The 17,676-nt window shown below is 43.7% G+C and overlaps 2 protein-coding genes across 2 annotated transcripts; one reads left to right on the forward strand and one right to left on the reverse strand.

Annotated features, from left to right (window-relative positions):
- Window positions 1-3,480: 3,480 nt before the first annotated feature.
- Window positions 3,481-4,869, reverse strand: LOC311057370 (ruvB-like 2; the record flags this gene model as incomplete). Its single annotated transcript, XM_084074326.1, has 1 exon — window positions 3,481-4,869. One exon carries the CDS (start codon window positions 4,867-4,869, stop codon window positions 3,481-3,483), a length of 1,389 nt encoding a protein of 462 aa, XP_083930452.1.
- A 506-nt stretch (window positions 4,870-5,375) lies between these two features.
- LOC311057371 (transport and Golgi organization protein 6 homolog) lies at window positions 5,376-8,573 on the forward strand (the record flags this gene model as incomplete). The annotated part of the gene is made up of 1 exon (XM_084074327.1): window positions 5,376-8,573. One exon carries the CDS (start codon window positions 5,376-5,378, stop codon window positions 8,571-8,573), a length of 3,198 nt encoding a protein of 1,065 aa, XP_083930453.1.
- Between the last annotated feature and the right edge of the window lie 9,103 nt (window positions 8,574-17,676).

The following is a 17,676-nucleotide window of genomic DNA, read 5'->3' on the forward strand; positions in this document are numbered from 1 at the left end:
ACAACTCCCAAAATCCGAGAGAGGAAACTGGCACTTCCGTTAACGAAAATATCTTATAAAATATCTTTACACTTTACTTTTTAATTTCCATTTCTGCTACGCAGCAAGCTAAATATACTTAGATGATTTGTATTTGAATTAGGATAAATTTGCGCGACTGTAAAGACGAAACGGAAATGGAGAGGAGGCTCCACATCCGGTTTGTATTCTAAGCATGATCAGAGCTTCCGAGTCCCAGACTGTATGACCGGAAACATTTGAAAATTGTGGGAGGCAACAGCCTGGTAACGCGAGACTATTTAACAGGCATCTCCAGTGTTAGTGGTTTTTAGCCATAGGGATATGGCCTCTTAGAATTAGACTCATCGGGTGTCAATCTGTCCCAAACAACATTATGTGACACAACTCTGTGTGTGTGTGTGTGTGTGTGTGTGTGTGTGTGTGTGTGTGTGTGTGTGTGTGTGTGTGTGTGGATGGTATTTAATTGTCACAAACTTCTCCCATGCCCCTGTGGTGAATTGCTGTTTCATAAACACAAGGTGGTTGACCTTTTCACTCACCTTTTCACTCACATATAAAAACTATCAGGCTAAGTATTCAAATATCCTTAACATCTCCCATGCTTCTATAGCATGAGAGAGATGTCAGCGTTTTATAAACACATGGTCCCAGGTTTGGATCCACTATTTAACATTTTCACAATTAAATCCTAACCAGGTTAAGAAAGTAGTCATCACAAACATGGTACACACACAATACTGACATACTGACCATGTCAGTAAAGTAGAATGTCAAAGAGTTGTTTGTATAGACTGTCAAACAATTTTAAATGCATGACACTATTCTTGGGTGGCATAAGCTCTGGTCCATAGCGTTAGAAGGAGTTCTCCTACGCTATGGACCAGAGCTAGGGTGGCATAAGATATGTTGAAGGAGTTTACATAACATCAGTGTGAGAATAAACGTATTGATTGAACTGAAAATACAAGCAGAGATCTGACACACTTTGGTCCAAAACATCATTCATACAAGGCTTATGACATTTTATGAACAAACGGAAGCAAAGTTTCTTCCAAAAAAATTAAATGAAGATGTATTCATTTATTTGCTCACACACTTTGAAAAACATGTAAGCATAAACACAATGTAGAATAATGTAGAAGAAACACTATCATTTGCACACAAAAAAATATGGCATTTGTTATAAATGAAAGTAGCTATAGATTAGCAGGTCAAAATCTGCAAAAATAGCCTATTGAGAGTTTAATATACAAAATAAAATACTTGAACAAAATAAATAATTATTTTAAAAGCCTTAAATTCTTAAACATCATTAAAGCAAGTGAATACAACACAAGTATTGCAAAACATTGAGAACTTGTACAATCAATAATTTCACCCACTCGTTTGCACCAGTGACAGTAAACTTGACCTGCCAACGTCTTTCAGCCGAGAGATTGACACAGCTTTCACCCACTCATGTCCTGTGTCATTTTGTCTTCTCACCAGCAGACATGGTTCATGGTCCTCACTTTCCATGTTCCCTATACAGATACAATTTCAGTTGATTATTCATAGACAAATAAGAGTCCTCAAAGAGTCCTGAACTCTTTAGTAGACTTTGGAGCCTGCATGAATGGCAAAAAGCCTTCTGTCAGGCCATAGGGGCAGGCTTCATCAGCGATTTTGACCAGTAATCACTTAAACGAGATGGCCTGCACCTTAATCCAAAAGGCACCAAACTACTAATCACTCACTACATTCAGCACGTTACCTTTAGCTCTAAGTGACATGCACCACAGCATGATCCCACCACAGTAGTTTCACCTTGCAATAATCATGAGCATCTCCCTTTGGACTTGCTGTTTCCATCCTCTTTTGCCCTCTGTCCATCCCGGTTCTTATCAGGACCAGACACTCTTCACTCAACAACATCACCCTTCGCACAGTCACTCCATCAAAGCTCGCTCACATTCCCTGCCTACCTATAGCTCCTCCCATTAAGTCTGTTCCATTTAATGGCCTTAATTAATGCCAGGTCAGCCTGTAACAAGCCCTTCATTTTAAGGGACTTTTTGCCAGACCCAGGGGGTCGGCCTACATGAGGCTTTGTCGGTCGGTCGGTCAGTCGGTCTGTCCCTCTTTTCCTCTGCACACACGTCATGCGAAGTCCGGCCATTCAGATTTCAACCACTAGGGGTCTGGCAGTACCAGGTCTCCTGGTTCCCTTTTTAAAGTCTCATTACCTTGATTTGTCCCGCTGCCTGCAGTATTTATTATTAATGCTCCTATGGATGTCTGGCCGTGCAGGTGGTTTAGCGGCTGTATTTTCTAAACAGTTTGCTTGCCGCTCTGTTGTCACTGATAATTTTAATACATTTGAAGCACTCCTGCTTAGGATTCGATCTGCTAATCCTTTTATTGTGCTATCGCCCACCAGGCAGAACAGAATGTTCAGAATATCTATCCTCTGTTGTTATGAAAGTTGATAACTTGGTCCTGACTGGAGACTTTAACTTTCATATTGACAATCCCTCCGACAACTTAGCTAATGAGTTTATTATTATCACTCAATCACTAAATCTGACTCGGCATGTATCTGGGCCGACTACAACTATAGCACAGAATGCTGCTGCCAGAATTCTCACCAACACCAATCGTAGAGCACATATAACACCGGTATTTGCTGCACTTCACTGGCTGCCCATTAAGGCTAGAATTGATTTAAACACTGTGTAACATTGTTTCGAAATGTGCTTTATAAATAGAATGTATCTTACTTACTTACTTACAAGTTGCAAACAATGAATACAAAACAAAAACAAAAAAACAAAACCAAAAATTACTTTACTACATTATTGTTTAGGGACCACCTTCATGGACAACAACTAGTGGTCATGGGATCACTGGTTCAAAACCCCAGCCCTATAGTGAAAACTATTCTTATTTTTGAGTGGTGCCAACCACTCCTATATCTGACTTTGTCTGTGTGTCCGTCCGTATGTCCAATAAACAAACATTGATGACAACATCAATACGACACGGGGCTCATCAAAGGCACCACTCTCTTCACACAGGGTGTGATTTTTGTATTTCAAGGACCCCCATAACTCTCAGAGTTAAGGTCTGTTAAGGTCCATTTGGACCCCCTCAAGGAACTCTGAGGGTCCCTGGACCCCACTTTGAGAACCGCTGTTCTAGGGGTAAGAAGGTCCGGAGGCACAGTCTCTGTTAAAAAATAAACCACTTTTTTTTCCAGCCACAAGGCCTCAAAGATAGATTGCCAGTGATTAAGTCCAAAGTTTAATGAATGAATCAAACAGAGCTTTTGAAATTAAGAAAGTGTCCTGTGGGAATAAAAATACATATATATATCGTACAAACTAAATTAAGAATGACTGATTTAAATTAGACAAATTCACCGTTCAGTTCTGAACAGACTCCCAGCCATGAAGAACCAGTGGCAGCAACATGAACACTTCAAAGACATTTTGAAGTGTCCATTTCTGTTGCTTGTGTTTCATTGAAGAGGAAGTCTTTTTCATACTCTTTCATGTACTCAGAAGATCTAGACTCATCCAGGAACAGGTGTTTAACTCTCTGGATGTCCTCCAACTGCACCTGTGTCCCCCTGCGTTTGCGACACACCAGTCCCGCAGTGCTGATCAACTGGATGGCATAGCGCAGCGACGTCCTCATCCCTGTACTTGTCAGTTCTTGGAGGGCCTCTTCACTCAGCTCCACGTCCTCCTCCTCACAGCGGATCTTGAGTATTTCTCGAGTCTCTTTCTCCGTGTACGGGGAGGTGGCGATGATGAGCAGACGGTCTAGCAGGTCCATGGGGATGCCGTGAGCGCTCTGGTAGTTTGTGCCACGGATACGAGTGATGCCTCTGTTGGTGGCCACGATGAGCACGGGGGAAAGGTCACTCTCCAGAGCACGGTTCAGGAAGGAGAAGCACTCCATGTCCAACATGTGGACCTCGTCTATAAATAACACTCCTGGAATGATCTCCGCCTTGCCTTCTTCCCTCCACTGGGACACCTTAGCATTGATCTGCTCACGGACTTCAGCCTTGATCTCTCCGGTGTCACCAGAGAAGAGGGCGAGGAAGCCCTGTGTGCGGCTGTTGATGACGTCCACCTCATGGAGGGTCACCGTATGGACCACCTCCTTCCTCTTCTGAAGCTCACCCTGTGGACACTGGACAAACTGTGTCTGAGAACCCATTGCGTCATAGTCTAGGGCTCGGGTGAAGGAACGCCCCAGCTTGCTGATCTTGCCGGTGGCTTTGTCAATGGTGATGACATCTCCAGCCTGAATCTTCTCCTTAGTGAGGCCCTCAATCATCTTGTTGCCCAAGTCGTAGATGGTCTCCATATCGGTCGTCTTTAGGGTCAGCTTGCCCAACTTGGCACCTGTTCCAGTGGCTGGCCGATCAATCTGGATCTCCACTACCTCTCCTTCGATTATCTCAGTCTCCTCCTTTATCCTCACTCCAATGGCTTTTCTAAAAGCTTGGCTGAGTGCCTCCGTCTTGCTCATCTCCAAGGAGAAGATTTCACTACCAGCCATCGCTGTGAATGGGGTATCGGGGCCAAGAGACTGGGCAATACCCATGGCGATGGCAGTCTTTCCTGTGCCAGGTTGGCCAGCAATCAGCACAGCTCTGCCAGCAATGTGGCCGTCTTTGATCATCTCCAGGATGATGCCAGCTGCCCGACGGGAGGCTAACTGGCCAACCATCCCCTGAGACACCTGTCTTGCCTCCAAAGCATCATCCAAACCAAGGCCACGAATGTGAGAATGTGCACCTATTCTTTCAATCCGTGTGATGTCACGGACCTCCGGAACCTTTGTTGTTGCCATCTGTGCAGGAATACTGGTGACAGTGCACAATGCAGAGTTGACTTTAATCAGATTGTATTAAATAACCTACAATGAACAATGTTAAAATGGCAAGCTGCACAAGCTTTTATGTTGGTGGCGTGACATCAGCGTTATTTCTAACCCTGCATTATGATTGGATGAGAGGCACTGTCAATGTTTACAAATATAAATACAGAAATATAGAACTCGGCATGCATAAATACCTGTATCTAAGCAACGGCCACTGCCACTCTTAGTGAGGCTAGTACTTTTCTACCGGATGCATGCTTCGGCTGGTGTAGGCGATGATGCGGCATGACGTATACGTTGACATACGTGGAGATAATAATTCCAGCAACATGTGCAATTATTATTAGCATGCTTAGTTTGCACTAAATTGCGTTTACATTTTTCGGAGATGTAATTGTCTAAATAATTATCCGGGTTTCACATCAAAAGTATTATGCAAGATGACTTCGGCTATTCTCTCTGCATTAAATGTCCTGATGAAACCTCTTGAGGCCTCTGTGTGTGACGCTACGTCCTCACAGCAGGAGGCACTTGTGGGAGCGCTACGGGCCAACCGAGCTCTGTTGTTGGAACAGCTGCAACGTGAGAAGGGCCTTGAAGAAGTAAGGAAGCTAAGGGAGGAGGTTATGGCTGAGGCAAAGTGGTTCTCTGGTGACACAGAAGACACTATATGGAATTTTGTTCAAGAGTGTCTCCTCCTGCTTCTTACGTTAGCCAGACACCTCTCGGTCCAGTTGGTGCTCTTCAATAGAAACACTGCAGCCTCGGCAGAAAGGCTGCGCACCCCAGAGATGGCGCCACCCTTACCTCCAGATGTTCTCAGTGTAATCCATCAAAAGACTCTTAGTGCAACGCTCCAGTTTGCAGTCTCACTGGGGCTCAGCCCCTACTTGGCATCAGGGGTGGGCATGCCGCTTGGCTACAGATCTGCTTTTGGGGCGATGCTGGAAAAGTTAGTCAATGGTGATGTGGTGCCAGCAATGGAACGTCGCCTTTTGACCACCACAAGTGTCCTGCTGCAGTTGGCGGATCTGTCATCCCTTGCCACACCCGTTTTCACACGGCACCTCAGGGATGTTATGGCAGCTCTATGTCAGCTGGGTCACTGTCCGCACTGGTCAGACAGTGGCAGTGGTGAAAAAGAGAATGTGCTTAGTATTGAAGAGCGCAAAACGTGCAGGGAGGCCCTCCAAAGCCTTCTTGGTAAAGTCTACCAGCCTATTGTTATCAAGGAACTACTGATCCTCCAAGGCGGGCAAAAACAACCAGTCCCATCAGTTGGTTCCAGTGGCACCAGTTGTAGGGCTAGTACGGGAGTAGCTCCCCCTTGGCTGAGACGTCTGTGTGGTCAGCTGTTGTCTGACCGGCTGATGCAGCCTAATGGGGTCCAGGCTGTGGTCAGAGCCATCCTAGAGGGAGGCCCAGGTGGCGACTCAGACTGGAGTAAATGTGACAGTGTGGCCAGAATCTTAGCAGCTTGCCCTCAGCAGTCTGTGTCATCAGACAGCTACTACAGACAGATCTGCCCTCAGATTTTAGATCTGCTATACTTGAAGGACAAGCTCACTGGCTTGCAGTTCCAGCGGGTGGCCACTAGGGTGGTGGACATCATGGTGGAGGACAAGCAACAGTTTGCCCAACAGTACCTCCTAACTCCTCTCCTTAGTCCTCTCCAGCGCTGTACCACCCCCACTAGTGATTCTCAGGGTACCATTGATGAATTGGAGCTGTCATGCTGTGTGGAGGGTGTGTACAAGATCTGGGTTGTAGGGAACAGTCCATCGTGTCCTATGTTGAAGGCATTAGAGGAAGTGCTTCCTGTTTTCTTCACACTGTTCTGTTTCACTAAGCAAAATGTCTCCCACCTACGCGGCCCCTGTCAAGAGATCTTGCTGTGGTACATGGATCACGCTGAGCACTCTGATGCACTGTCTGCCGTGAGGCAGCTCTCTGGCCTGCGGGGGCAGACGTATTGTGTGCCCCCAGGGCTCCACTTCACTCTAGGAAGTGAGGGAGGGGCCAAGCTGACACTCAGAGAGACCATCAGTGATGAAGACGATGCATTGTATGAGCATCTGTCAGAGGAACAGTGGAGGCTGGATTGTCTGATGCACCTATTGGCTGAGCTCAAGGACAGTGACCTGCCTGGAGATTTCTTCCTGGAGCTGCTGCAGGAATTGACCAGCTGGACAGCAGAGGAGGATGAGCAACAGGCACAGGAAGTGGACGTGTCGGCCATGACACTTCTGGAGGTGGAGCAGCACCTGTCACTGCGTAATGCGGGAAGTGGTCAAAGGCTGTCCCTGCTACAGGTGTTGGCTGTGGTCTGTGACACACTGCCACATACCCTACTGCTGAGGAAAGCCACACAAATGGTGGACTTCATTGTCTCCCTGCTTCAGAGGGGCTGTGTTGATCTGGACCGGTTCCCTTCTGCTGCCACTGAGAGGACGGTAGAGAGCCAGACTCTCAGCATGGGTATGGGTCTGGTGGCCACACTGCTTTCTGGTCCCCAGCTCGGTGCTGAGGATTATGCCTCCATGAAGAGACTTCTCCCACCACTGGAGGACCTCTCCCAGAAACACCCTGATGTCGTCATTCAGGAGCTGGCGTCCAGCCTACGAGCCGTGATTGCCACGCACGGTGCCTACAAGCCGGAGAATGTCCGACAAGCTGCACAGTGCTCCAAAGACCCTGTCAGAAGAACTCAAGCCAATTCTGCTGCTGGGAACTCTCAGGCTGCAGATAGCGCTCCAACCCAGATGGACCCACTCAGTCCTGGGTGGATAAGACACACTAATCCCCCCAGAGGATTTGCACCAGAAAGATGTCAGACAAGAGTTGAGATGACTGGCACCGGTGACCCTGTCACTTCCACCAGGGCCTTTTCTGATTTGTTGCGGGAGGCGTGTGACCCTGACGTGCCAACCAGAGCACTGGCCCTCAGGGCACTAACACGGATGGTGCAAGAGGGGGACCTGGAGGCTGTCCAGGCCCAGGAGAAAGTCCTCATGATCTATTTGGAAAACCTGGAGCATGAAGACTCGTTTGTGTACCTGTCTGCCATCCAAGGCTTGGCTGTGTTGGCTGACTCCTTTCCTGACAGGATCCTGCAGAATCTTCTGGAAGCCTTCCAGCATGGCCCATCCCTCCCCTCCTCTGACAAGGAGCACTCTCTGGAAACACGACTCAAAGTAGGAGAGGTCCTCATGAGGGCTAGCAGGGCAATGGGGGAGCTGGCACCACACGTGGGACGTCCACTGATCGGAGTGTTCCTGCAGGGGACCAGGGACAGGGACCAGACGGTTCGAGCCAGCTGTCTGTCCAATCTGGGAGAACTGTGTCAGAGGCTGAACTATGCCCTGGGACCACTAGTTCAGGAGCTGAGCTGCTGTCTGACTTCACTGATCAAGACAGAGAAGGAGGCAGAGGTGAGGAGAGCTGCTGTCCACGTTATCACCCTGCTCATCCGAGGCCTCGGCGACAGAACCACCCAGGTTCTCAGTGATGTTCTCTTGGATCTGTACCGAGCACTGAAGTGGGTGGTGCGGTCGGACCGCGATGACATCACAGTGCTCCACGCTCAGCTGGCGCTGGAAGAGCTTGATGATGTCATGAAGAATTTCCTCTTCCCCCAGCAGAGGTTGGAAAAGAAAATTGTTGTTCTGCCATAGAGTTCAAGCTGTTAAAGAGGCAGCTAGTGCAAATTGGACAATGCATCTTTAGGAGGCAGGGCGTTAAGTGAATCTGTTAACAAAGTGTTGTACACAAATTGATGATGGCAAAGTGCTTTATGGAACTGCTACTTTGGTTGTGTGCACTTTTCTGAAAGAGGTCGCGCCGAGCTGGGAATCACTATTTTTAACCCCAATCTCCCACTCGGCAAACCACGTACTGTACCGTGCCAAAAGAGCTGAGCCCGATTGGCAGAGCTGTTGTGGTTGGGTCTTGTCCGGGGCACTACACAATCATGCATTAAAGTGTGCGTCTTGCCTCCTACAGAGCCACGGTGCAAACAATAAAATAAAAGCCATAGCTGCACAAAAACTACATAAACAATAAACACTCAGAATTGAAATTGTGGAAAGGTTACTTAACACACTGTCACACTTGGTGGGTTTGAGACTCCCGGCCAGAATTAGTTTCTCAGTCCGACCCCTGGTCCCGTGTTGCCTCTCATGTCCAGGAATCGAATTGTTGTTCCTTTGTTTTTAAACTGCAGCATGGCACTTTAGCTTATGGGGTCAGCTCCAGTCAAATCAATAATAACTTAGGATAACTATAGGATTGCTCTGTGCTTTGTGTCCAGTTGGATCTTGAAGGGTCGGCTTCTGACATCATGTTAAAAGGATTATAACTAGTCAGGTCTGTGTTAAGATGTCTTTATTGCATGCTGTGTAAACAATAGCCATACAACTTATATTTAAATGTCTGTTATGTGATTCCTCATCTCTGGTTTACATTCGAGCTCTGTTTTGATTCTATCAACGAGCGGCTTTAACTCCCATAGCAGACTCTGACTCAGTCTTTAGTATGGTTTAGCATTATAAAAACAGGTCACTGGGCAGTGAGGATATTGCAAGTGGGCCCCCAAATAATTGGCAAAACACAATTTAATATTAAAAAAGTAATTAAAAAAAATGTAGTGAAAAAAAAAGAGTTGTCATTGTGATAAAGTATACTACTTTGGTTCCATTGATCCAAGATGGAAAACAATTGATTGATTGATTGATAGTAAACGTAGACTACTGTAAAACAAAATATTTATCTTCTGTCCATGATTTTAGCAGTAATGAGTGACACTCTGAGATGTACAGTACATGCATTCATACTAGCAGCTACAAAAGCTACTCTTCCAATGGTTCCAAAACAATGGGCCGGGAGTCGGGACCCATTTTCGGTTCACCTAACCATTTTTATGGGTAAATAATCCTCTGATTACTTTTTTGGAATTATTATTTCAAAAGATTTTCAAAAGATTTAAAATAAAAATCTAATTACAGAACAAAACAAATAAAAATAACACGAACACAATTGGCCCGTGCTCGGGGAGGTAAGCCGGGCGGGGAGGGAGATATTTGTCACTACACATACTCCTACGGCCGGGAGGCACCTGTCAGCAGGGAGTGTTGGGCGGGATGAGTAGGACGTCCTCCCAGTGGGGGCTCCTCACTGGCAGGTGAGTCAGGAGGATACAACAGCAGAACACAAAATGTGTGTGGGGAGGAATTAATTGGCATAACGACTAAATTGGGGAGAGAAGCTAAAACAATAAAATAAAAATAATATGGGACAATCTCCGTCTACTGACTGCGTGTCACTGATGGGCTGTGGACAGTTCAGAGACCTGCCTACCAACGATATCATCAATGCGTATTTCAAGCCAATTGAAACTACAACCTTTCTCTTCCTGGAAAGTTAGCATGCTGAAATAGAAGCCATTGTTCTTATTTTTGTTTGTTTGAGACACAGTGTGAGTGGACAGAAATAAGGTTCATAAGGTTGAAAATGGGCAAAGTGGTCCTTTAAATACATACACTATAAACGCAACTCACATTTTATACACTGAGAACTACAAACAGTGGAAACAGTTTTCAATACGCTGCCGTCACTTGTCTCTCTTGTCACGCTGTCCACAGTGTTTACAGTGGTGCGTTTTTTCTCCAGTGTGGAGACGTTGGTGTCTCTTCAGGGTATCAGGCCAACTGAAACTCTTGTCACACAGTTTGCAGTGGTATGGTTTCTCTCCAGTGTGGATGCGACGATGTCTCTTCAGACTACCTAACTCACTGAAACTCTTGGTGCACTGTTTACAGTGGTAAGGTTTCTCTCCAGTATGGGTACGCTGGTGATTCTTTAGATGACCTGACACACTAAAACACTTGTCACACTGCTTACACTGGAAGGGTCTTTCTCCCGTGTGGACGCGCTGGTGAGTCTTCAGCTGACTTGACTCGGAGAAACTCTTGTTACACTGCTGACAACGGAAAGGTTTATATCCAGTGTGGCGACGTTGGTGTCTTTTCAGAGTATCCAGCCAGCCGAAACTCTTGTCACACTGTTTACAGTGGTATGGTTTCTCTCCCGTGTGGATACGCTGGTGTCTCTTAAGACCACGTAACTCTGTGAAGCTCTTGAAGCACTGCTCACACTGGAAAGGGTTTTCCCCCGTGTGGAGACGGTGGTGTTTGTTCAGGTTGCTTAACCGAGTGAAGCCCTTGTCGCACTGTTTACAGATGTGGGGTTTCTTCCCTGTGCAGGTCGGCTGTTGTGTCTTCACTCCTCCTCCTGGCTGAGTTAAAGTTTCTGTTCGCTGATGACAACTGTAAGACCTTGTTCTGTCTGTGTCTTCTTGTTTCTGTCCGGTTACAGAGCTGGTAATTGTCTGATAGGCTGCTGAGGGGATCTGTCCGTTCCTCTGCATTTGGCAGTAGCGGTCATTGTGGCTCCTCCTTATGTGTTTCTGGAGGAAGACCTGAGACGTGAAGGCATACGTACACTCTGAACAGGAAAACACCTGATTCTTGAAAAACTGGGATCTCATCGTCTGTCTGTCTGTCTTTCTGTCTGTCTGTCTGTCTGTCTGTCTGTCTGTCTGTCTATCTGTCTGTCTGCCTGCCTGCCTGCCTGCCTGCCTGCCTGCCTGCCTGCCTGCCTGCCTGCCTGCCTGTCTGCCTGTCTGCCTGCCCTGTCTGTCTGCCTTGTCTGCCTGTCTGCCTGTCTGTCTGCCTGTCTGTCTGCCTGTCTGCCTGTCTGCCTGCCTGTCTGCCTTCCTTGTCTAGTGATCACCGTCTATCTCTATCTTTCTCTTTTCTGCCTCACAACAATGTCTGACAAAGTGGATGTCTAAAGCATCTTCACTCTTTATATCCCGGCTGTCCAGAGAGCTCAAGTCCGATGTCTTACGCAACACAAATGGTTGCCATGCATGTTAGCAGATGGTTAATTATATCTTTACTTATTGCAGTGGTTTTCAGCCTTTTTCATTTCAAGGACCCCTGTTTCATATAGATTAGGCCAGGGACCCCCATTGATGTTAATATGTTTTCTTTGGGACCTACACTGTAAAACCCTCAGTGTTTATTCAACTCAGAAAGTGTACAAATGGAACAATGTTGACCAGAGTTACACACGCTCTTCAGTGAAAGATCTGATAAAGGTGCAAGAATCAGGTATTTGTTGGAAACCTGTCCTGGTTGGATTTGAACCGGTAACCTTCTGGTTACAAGTCCTGTATCTAAACCACTGCACCACAGAGGTTCTGACTTATTCTGTTAACTTAGCCTTGAAAAGTTTGTACCCTTTTCCCTTTAAATATCCATTGCCATTGTAAATGCATTAGGCGCTTAAAGTTAAATATTTCAAAAACTACAAATCTTTTCAAAGTAAAACATCTCAAGGATGCATGTCCACAGTAAGGGGGAACTGTTGAACTGTGAATGGAGTTTCTAGGTGAAAGTGTTTTTTTGAGGTCCCAAAACCTTCCATCCGCCTCCATTCTAAATCTCTGAACTTTTAAAGGAGTACAATTCTAAAACTATGCAACATTTCAAAGATTCCTTTTCAGGCAAACATGTCCAGAGTAAGATGAACATTTTAAAGTATGAATTAGGTTACTAGGCGTAAGTATGTAGTTGTAAGCCTGCCTTTAAATGTCCATTGCCGCATCGACAATGAATGGGGCGCTTAAAGTTAAATATCTCCAAAACTACAAATGATTTCAAAAGAAAAAATCTCAAGCATGCATGTCCACAGTAAGGTGGAATTTTTGAACTGTGAATGGAGTTTCTAGGTGAAAGTGTTTTTTTGAGGTCCCAAATTCGTCCATCGATCTCCATTCTAAATCTCTGAACTTTTAAAGGAGTACAATTCTAAAACTATTAAACATTTCAAAGATTCCTTTTCAGGCAAACATGTCCAGAGTAAGACGAACATTTTAAAGTATGAATGAGGTTACTAGGCGTAAGTATGTAGTTGTAAGCCTGCCTTTAAATGTCCATTGCCGCATCGACAATGAATGGGGCGCTTAAATTAAATATCTCCAAAACTACAAATGATTTCATAAGAAAAAATCTCAAGCATGCATGTCCACAGTAAGGTGGAATTTTTGAACTGTGAATGGAGTTTCTAGGTGAACGTGTTTTTTTGAGGTCCCTATACCCTAACCCTTACCTTCCATCCGCCTCCATTCTAAATCTCTGAACTTTTAAAGGAGTACAATTCTAAAACTATGCAACTTTTGAAAGATTCCTTTTCAGGCAAACATGTCCAGAGTAAGATGAACATTTTAAAGTATGAATGAGGTTACTAGGCGTAAGTATGTAGTTGTAAGCCTGCCTTTAAATGTCCATTGCCGCATCGACAATGAATGGGGCGCTTAAAGTTAAATATCTCCAAAACTACAAATGATTTCAAAAGAAAAAATCTCAAGCATGCATGTCCACAGTAAGGTGGAATTTTTGAACTGTGAATGGAGTTTCTAGGTGAAAGTGTTTTTTTGAGGTCCCAAATTCGTCCATCGACCTCCATTATAAATCTCTGAACTTTTAAAGGAGTACAATTCTAAAACTATTAAACAATTCAAAGATTCCCTTTCAGGCAAACATGTCCACAGTAAGATGAACATTTTAAAGTTTGAATGGGGTTTCTATTCTATATATGACATTTTGAATCATTACAGTCAGTTCACCTTCTTTTGGGTCTTGAGTCGAACCAATTACTCCCGCGGAGACATCAAATTTCTCTTTTGGGCTTTGAGTCTTGGGACTCAAGGCCCAACAGAGAAATTTGATGTCTCCGTGGGAGTAATTGGTTCGACTCAAGACTCTTTTGGGTCTTGAGTCTTGGGAATGAAAAAAAAAGTGTGCCAGTTGGATTTGAACCAGGAATCTTGTGGTTGCAAGTCCTGTATCTAAACCACTGCACCACAGAGGTCCTTACATATTCTGTTGACTTGCGTGGAATTTGTCTAAAAGATTATATAAAGGTAAAAGCCCCAGGTAAAAGTTAGAAAGATGTCCCTGCGAGATTTGAACTCAGGACCTTCAGTGTGTAAGGCCTGAATCTTAACCACTGCTCCATCATGGTACATGCTTTCTATGGTGTCTTATGGTGTTCACTGAAAGATCAGATAAAGGTGCAAGAGTCAGGTATTTGTTGGAAACCTGTTCTGGTTGGATTTGAACCGGCAACCTTCTGGTTGCAGGTCCTGTATCTAAACCACTGCACCACAGAGGTTCTGACTTATTCTGTTAACTTAGCCTTGAAAACTTTGTACCCTTTTCCCTTTAAATATCCATTGCCATTGACAATGCATTAGGCGCTTAAAGTTAAATATTTCAAAAACTACAAATCTTTAAAAGGTAAAACATCTCAAGGAAGCATGTCCACAGTAAGGGGGAATTTTTGAACTGTGAATGGAGTTTCTAGGTGAACGTGTTTTTTTGAGGTCCCTATACCCTAACCCTAACCTTCCATCCGCCTCCATTCTAAATCTCTGAACTTTTAAAGGAGTACAATTCTAAAACTATGCAACATTTCAAAGATTCCTTTTCAGGCAAACATGTCCAGAGTAAGACGAACATTTTAAAGTATGAATGAGGTTACTAGGCGTAAGTATGTAGTTGTAAGCCTGCCTTTAAATGTCCATTGCCGCATCGACAATGAATGGGGCGCTTAAAGTTAAATATCTCCAAAACTACAAATGATTTCATAAGAAAAAATCTCAAGCATGCATGTCCACAGTAAGGTGGAATTTTTGAACTGTGAATGGAGTTTCTAGGTGAACGTGTTTTTTTGAGGTCCCTATACCCTAACCCTTACCTTCCATCCGCCTCCATTCTAAATCTCTGAACTTTTAAAGGAGTACAATTCTAAAACTATGCAACATTTCAAAGATTCCTTTTCAGGCAAACATGTCCAGAGTATGATGAACATTTTAAAGTATGAATGAGGTTACTAGGCGTAAGTATGTAGTTGTAAGCCTGCCTTTAAATGTCCATTGCCGCATCGACAATGAATGGGGCGCTTAAAGTTAAATATCTCCAAAACTACAAATGATTTCAAAAGAAAAAATCTCAAGCATGCATGTCCACAGTAAGGTGGAATTTTTGAACTGTGAATGGAGTTTCTAGGTGAAAGTGTTTTTTTGAGGTCCCAAATTCGTCCATCGACCTCCATTATAAATCTCTGAACTTTTAAAGGAGTACAATTCTAAAACTATTAAACAATTCAAAGATTCCCTTTCAGGCAAACATGTCCACAGTAAGATGAACATTTTAAAGTATGAATGGGGTTTCTATTCTATATATGACATTTTGAATCATTACAGTCAGTTCACCTTCTTTTGGGTCTTGAGTCGAACCAATTACTCCCGCGGAGACATCAAATTTCTCTTTTGGGCTTTGAGTCTTGGGACTCAAGGCCCAACAGAGAAATTTGATGTTTCCGTGGGAGTAATTGGTTCGACTCAAGACTCTTTTGGGTCTTGAGTCTTGGGAAAGAAAAAAAAAGTGTGCTAGTTGGATTTGAACCAGGAATCTTCTGGTTGCAAGTCCTGTATCTAAACCACTGCACCACAGAGGTCTTTACATGTTCTGTTGACTTGCGTGGAATTTGTCTGAAAGATTATATAAAGGTAAACGCCCCAGGTAAAAGTTAGAAAGATGTCCTTGCGAGATTTGAACTCAGGACCTTCAGTGTGTAAGGCCTGAATCTTAACCACTGCTCCATCATGGTACATACTTTCTATGGTGTCTTATGGTGTTCACTGAAAGATCAGATAAAGGTGCAAGAGTCAGGTATTTGTTGGAAACCTGTCCTGGTTGGATTTGAACCGGTAACCTTCTGGTTGCAGGTCCTGTATCTAAACCACTGCACCACAGAGGTTCTGACTTGTTCTGTTAACTTAGCCTTCAAAACTTTGTACCCTTTTCCCTTTAAATATCAATTGCCATTGACAATGCATTAGGCGCTTAAAGTTAAATATTTCAAAAACTACAAATCTTTAAAAGGTAAAACATCTCAAGGAAGCATGTCCACAGTAAGGGGGAATTTTTGAACTGTGAATGGAGTTTCTAGGTGAAAGTGTTTTTTTGAGGTCCCAAAACCTTCCACCCGCCTCCATTCTAAATCTCTGAACTTTTAAAGGAGTACAATTCTAAAACTATTAAACATTTCAAAGATTCCTTTTCAGGCAAACATGTCCAGAGTAAGACGAACATTTTAAAGTATGAATGAGGTTACTAGGCGTAAGTATGTAGTTGTAAGCCTGCCTTTAAATGTCCATTGCCGCATCGACAATGAATGGGGCGCTTAAAGTTAAATATCTCCAAAACTACAAATGATTTCATAAGAAAAAATCTCAAGCATGCATGTCCACAGTAAGGTGGAATTTTTGAACTGTGAATGGAGTTTCTAGGTGAACGTGTTTTTTTGAGGTCCCTATACCCTAACCCTAACCTTCCATCCGCCTCCATTCTAAATCTCTGAACTTTTAAATGAGTACAATTCTAAAACTATGCAACATTTCATAGATTCCTTTTCAGGCAAACATGTCCAGAGTAAGACGAACATTTTAAAGTATGAATGAGGTTACTAGGCGTAAGTATGTAGTTGTAAGCCTGCCTTTAAATGTCCATTGCCGCATCGACAATGAATGGGGCGCTTAAAGTTAAATATCTCCAAAACTACAAATGATTTCAAAAGAAAAAATCTCAAGCATGCATGTCCACAGTAAGGTGGAATTTTTGAACTGTGAATGGAGTTTCTAGGTGAAAGTGTTTTTTTGAGGTCCCAAATTCGTCCATCGATCTCCATTCTAAATCTCTGAACTTTTAAAGGAGTACAATTCTAAAACTATTAAACATTTCAAAGATTCCTTTTCAGGCAAACATGTCCAGAGTAAGACGAACATTTTAAAGTATGAATGAGGTTACTAGGCGTAAGTATGTAGTTGTAAGCCTGCCTTTAAATGTCCATTGCCGCATCGACAATGAATGGGGCGCTTAAATTAAATATCTCCAAAACTACAAATGATTTCATAAGAAAAAATCTCAAGCATGCATGTCCACAGTAAGGTGGAATTTTTGAACTGTGAATGGAGTTTCTAGGTGAACGTGTTTTTTTGAGGTCCCTATACCCTAACCCTTACCTTCCATCCGCCTCCATTCTAAATCTCTGAACTTTTAAAGGAGTACAATTCTAAAACTATGCAACATTTCAAAGATTCCTTTTCAGGCAAACATGTCCAGAGTAAGATGAACATTTTAAAGTATGAATGAGGTTACTAGGCGTAAGTATGTAGTTGTAAGCCTGCCTTTAAATGTCCATTGCCGCATCGACAATGAATGGGGCGCTTAAAGTTAAATATCTCCAAAACTACAAATGATTTCAAAAGAAAAAATCTCAAGCATGCATGTCCACAGTAAGGTGGAATTTTTGAACTGTGAATGGAGTTTCTAGGTGAAAGTGTTTTTTTGAGGTCCCAAATTCGTCCATCGACCTCCATTATAAATCTCTGAACTTTTAAAGGAGTACAATTCTAAAACTATTAAACAATTCAAAGATTCCCTTTCAGGCAAACATGTCCACAGTAAGATGAACATTTTAAAGTTTGAATGGGGTTTCTATTCTATATATGACATTTTGAATCATTACAGTCAGTTCACCTTCTTTTGGGTCTTGAGTCGAACCAATTACTCCCGCGGAGACATCAAATTTCTCTTTTGGGCTTTGAGTCTTGGGACTCAAGGCCCAACAGAGAAATTTGATGTCTCC

Source organism: Gymnoscopelus microlampas (genome assembly GCF_963454915.1).
Source record: "Gymnoscopelus microlampas genome assembly, chromosome: 12".
In the NCBI taxonomy this organism is placed as follows: domain Eukaryota; kingdom Metazoa; phylum Chordata; class Actinopteri; order Myctophiformes; family Myctophidae; genus Gymnoscopelus; species Gymnoscopelus microlampas.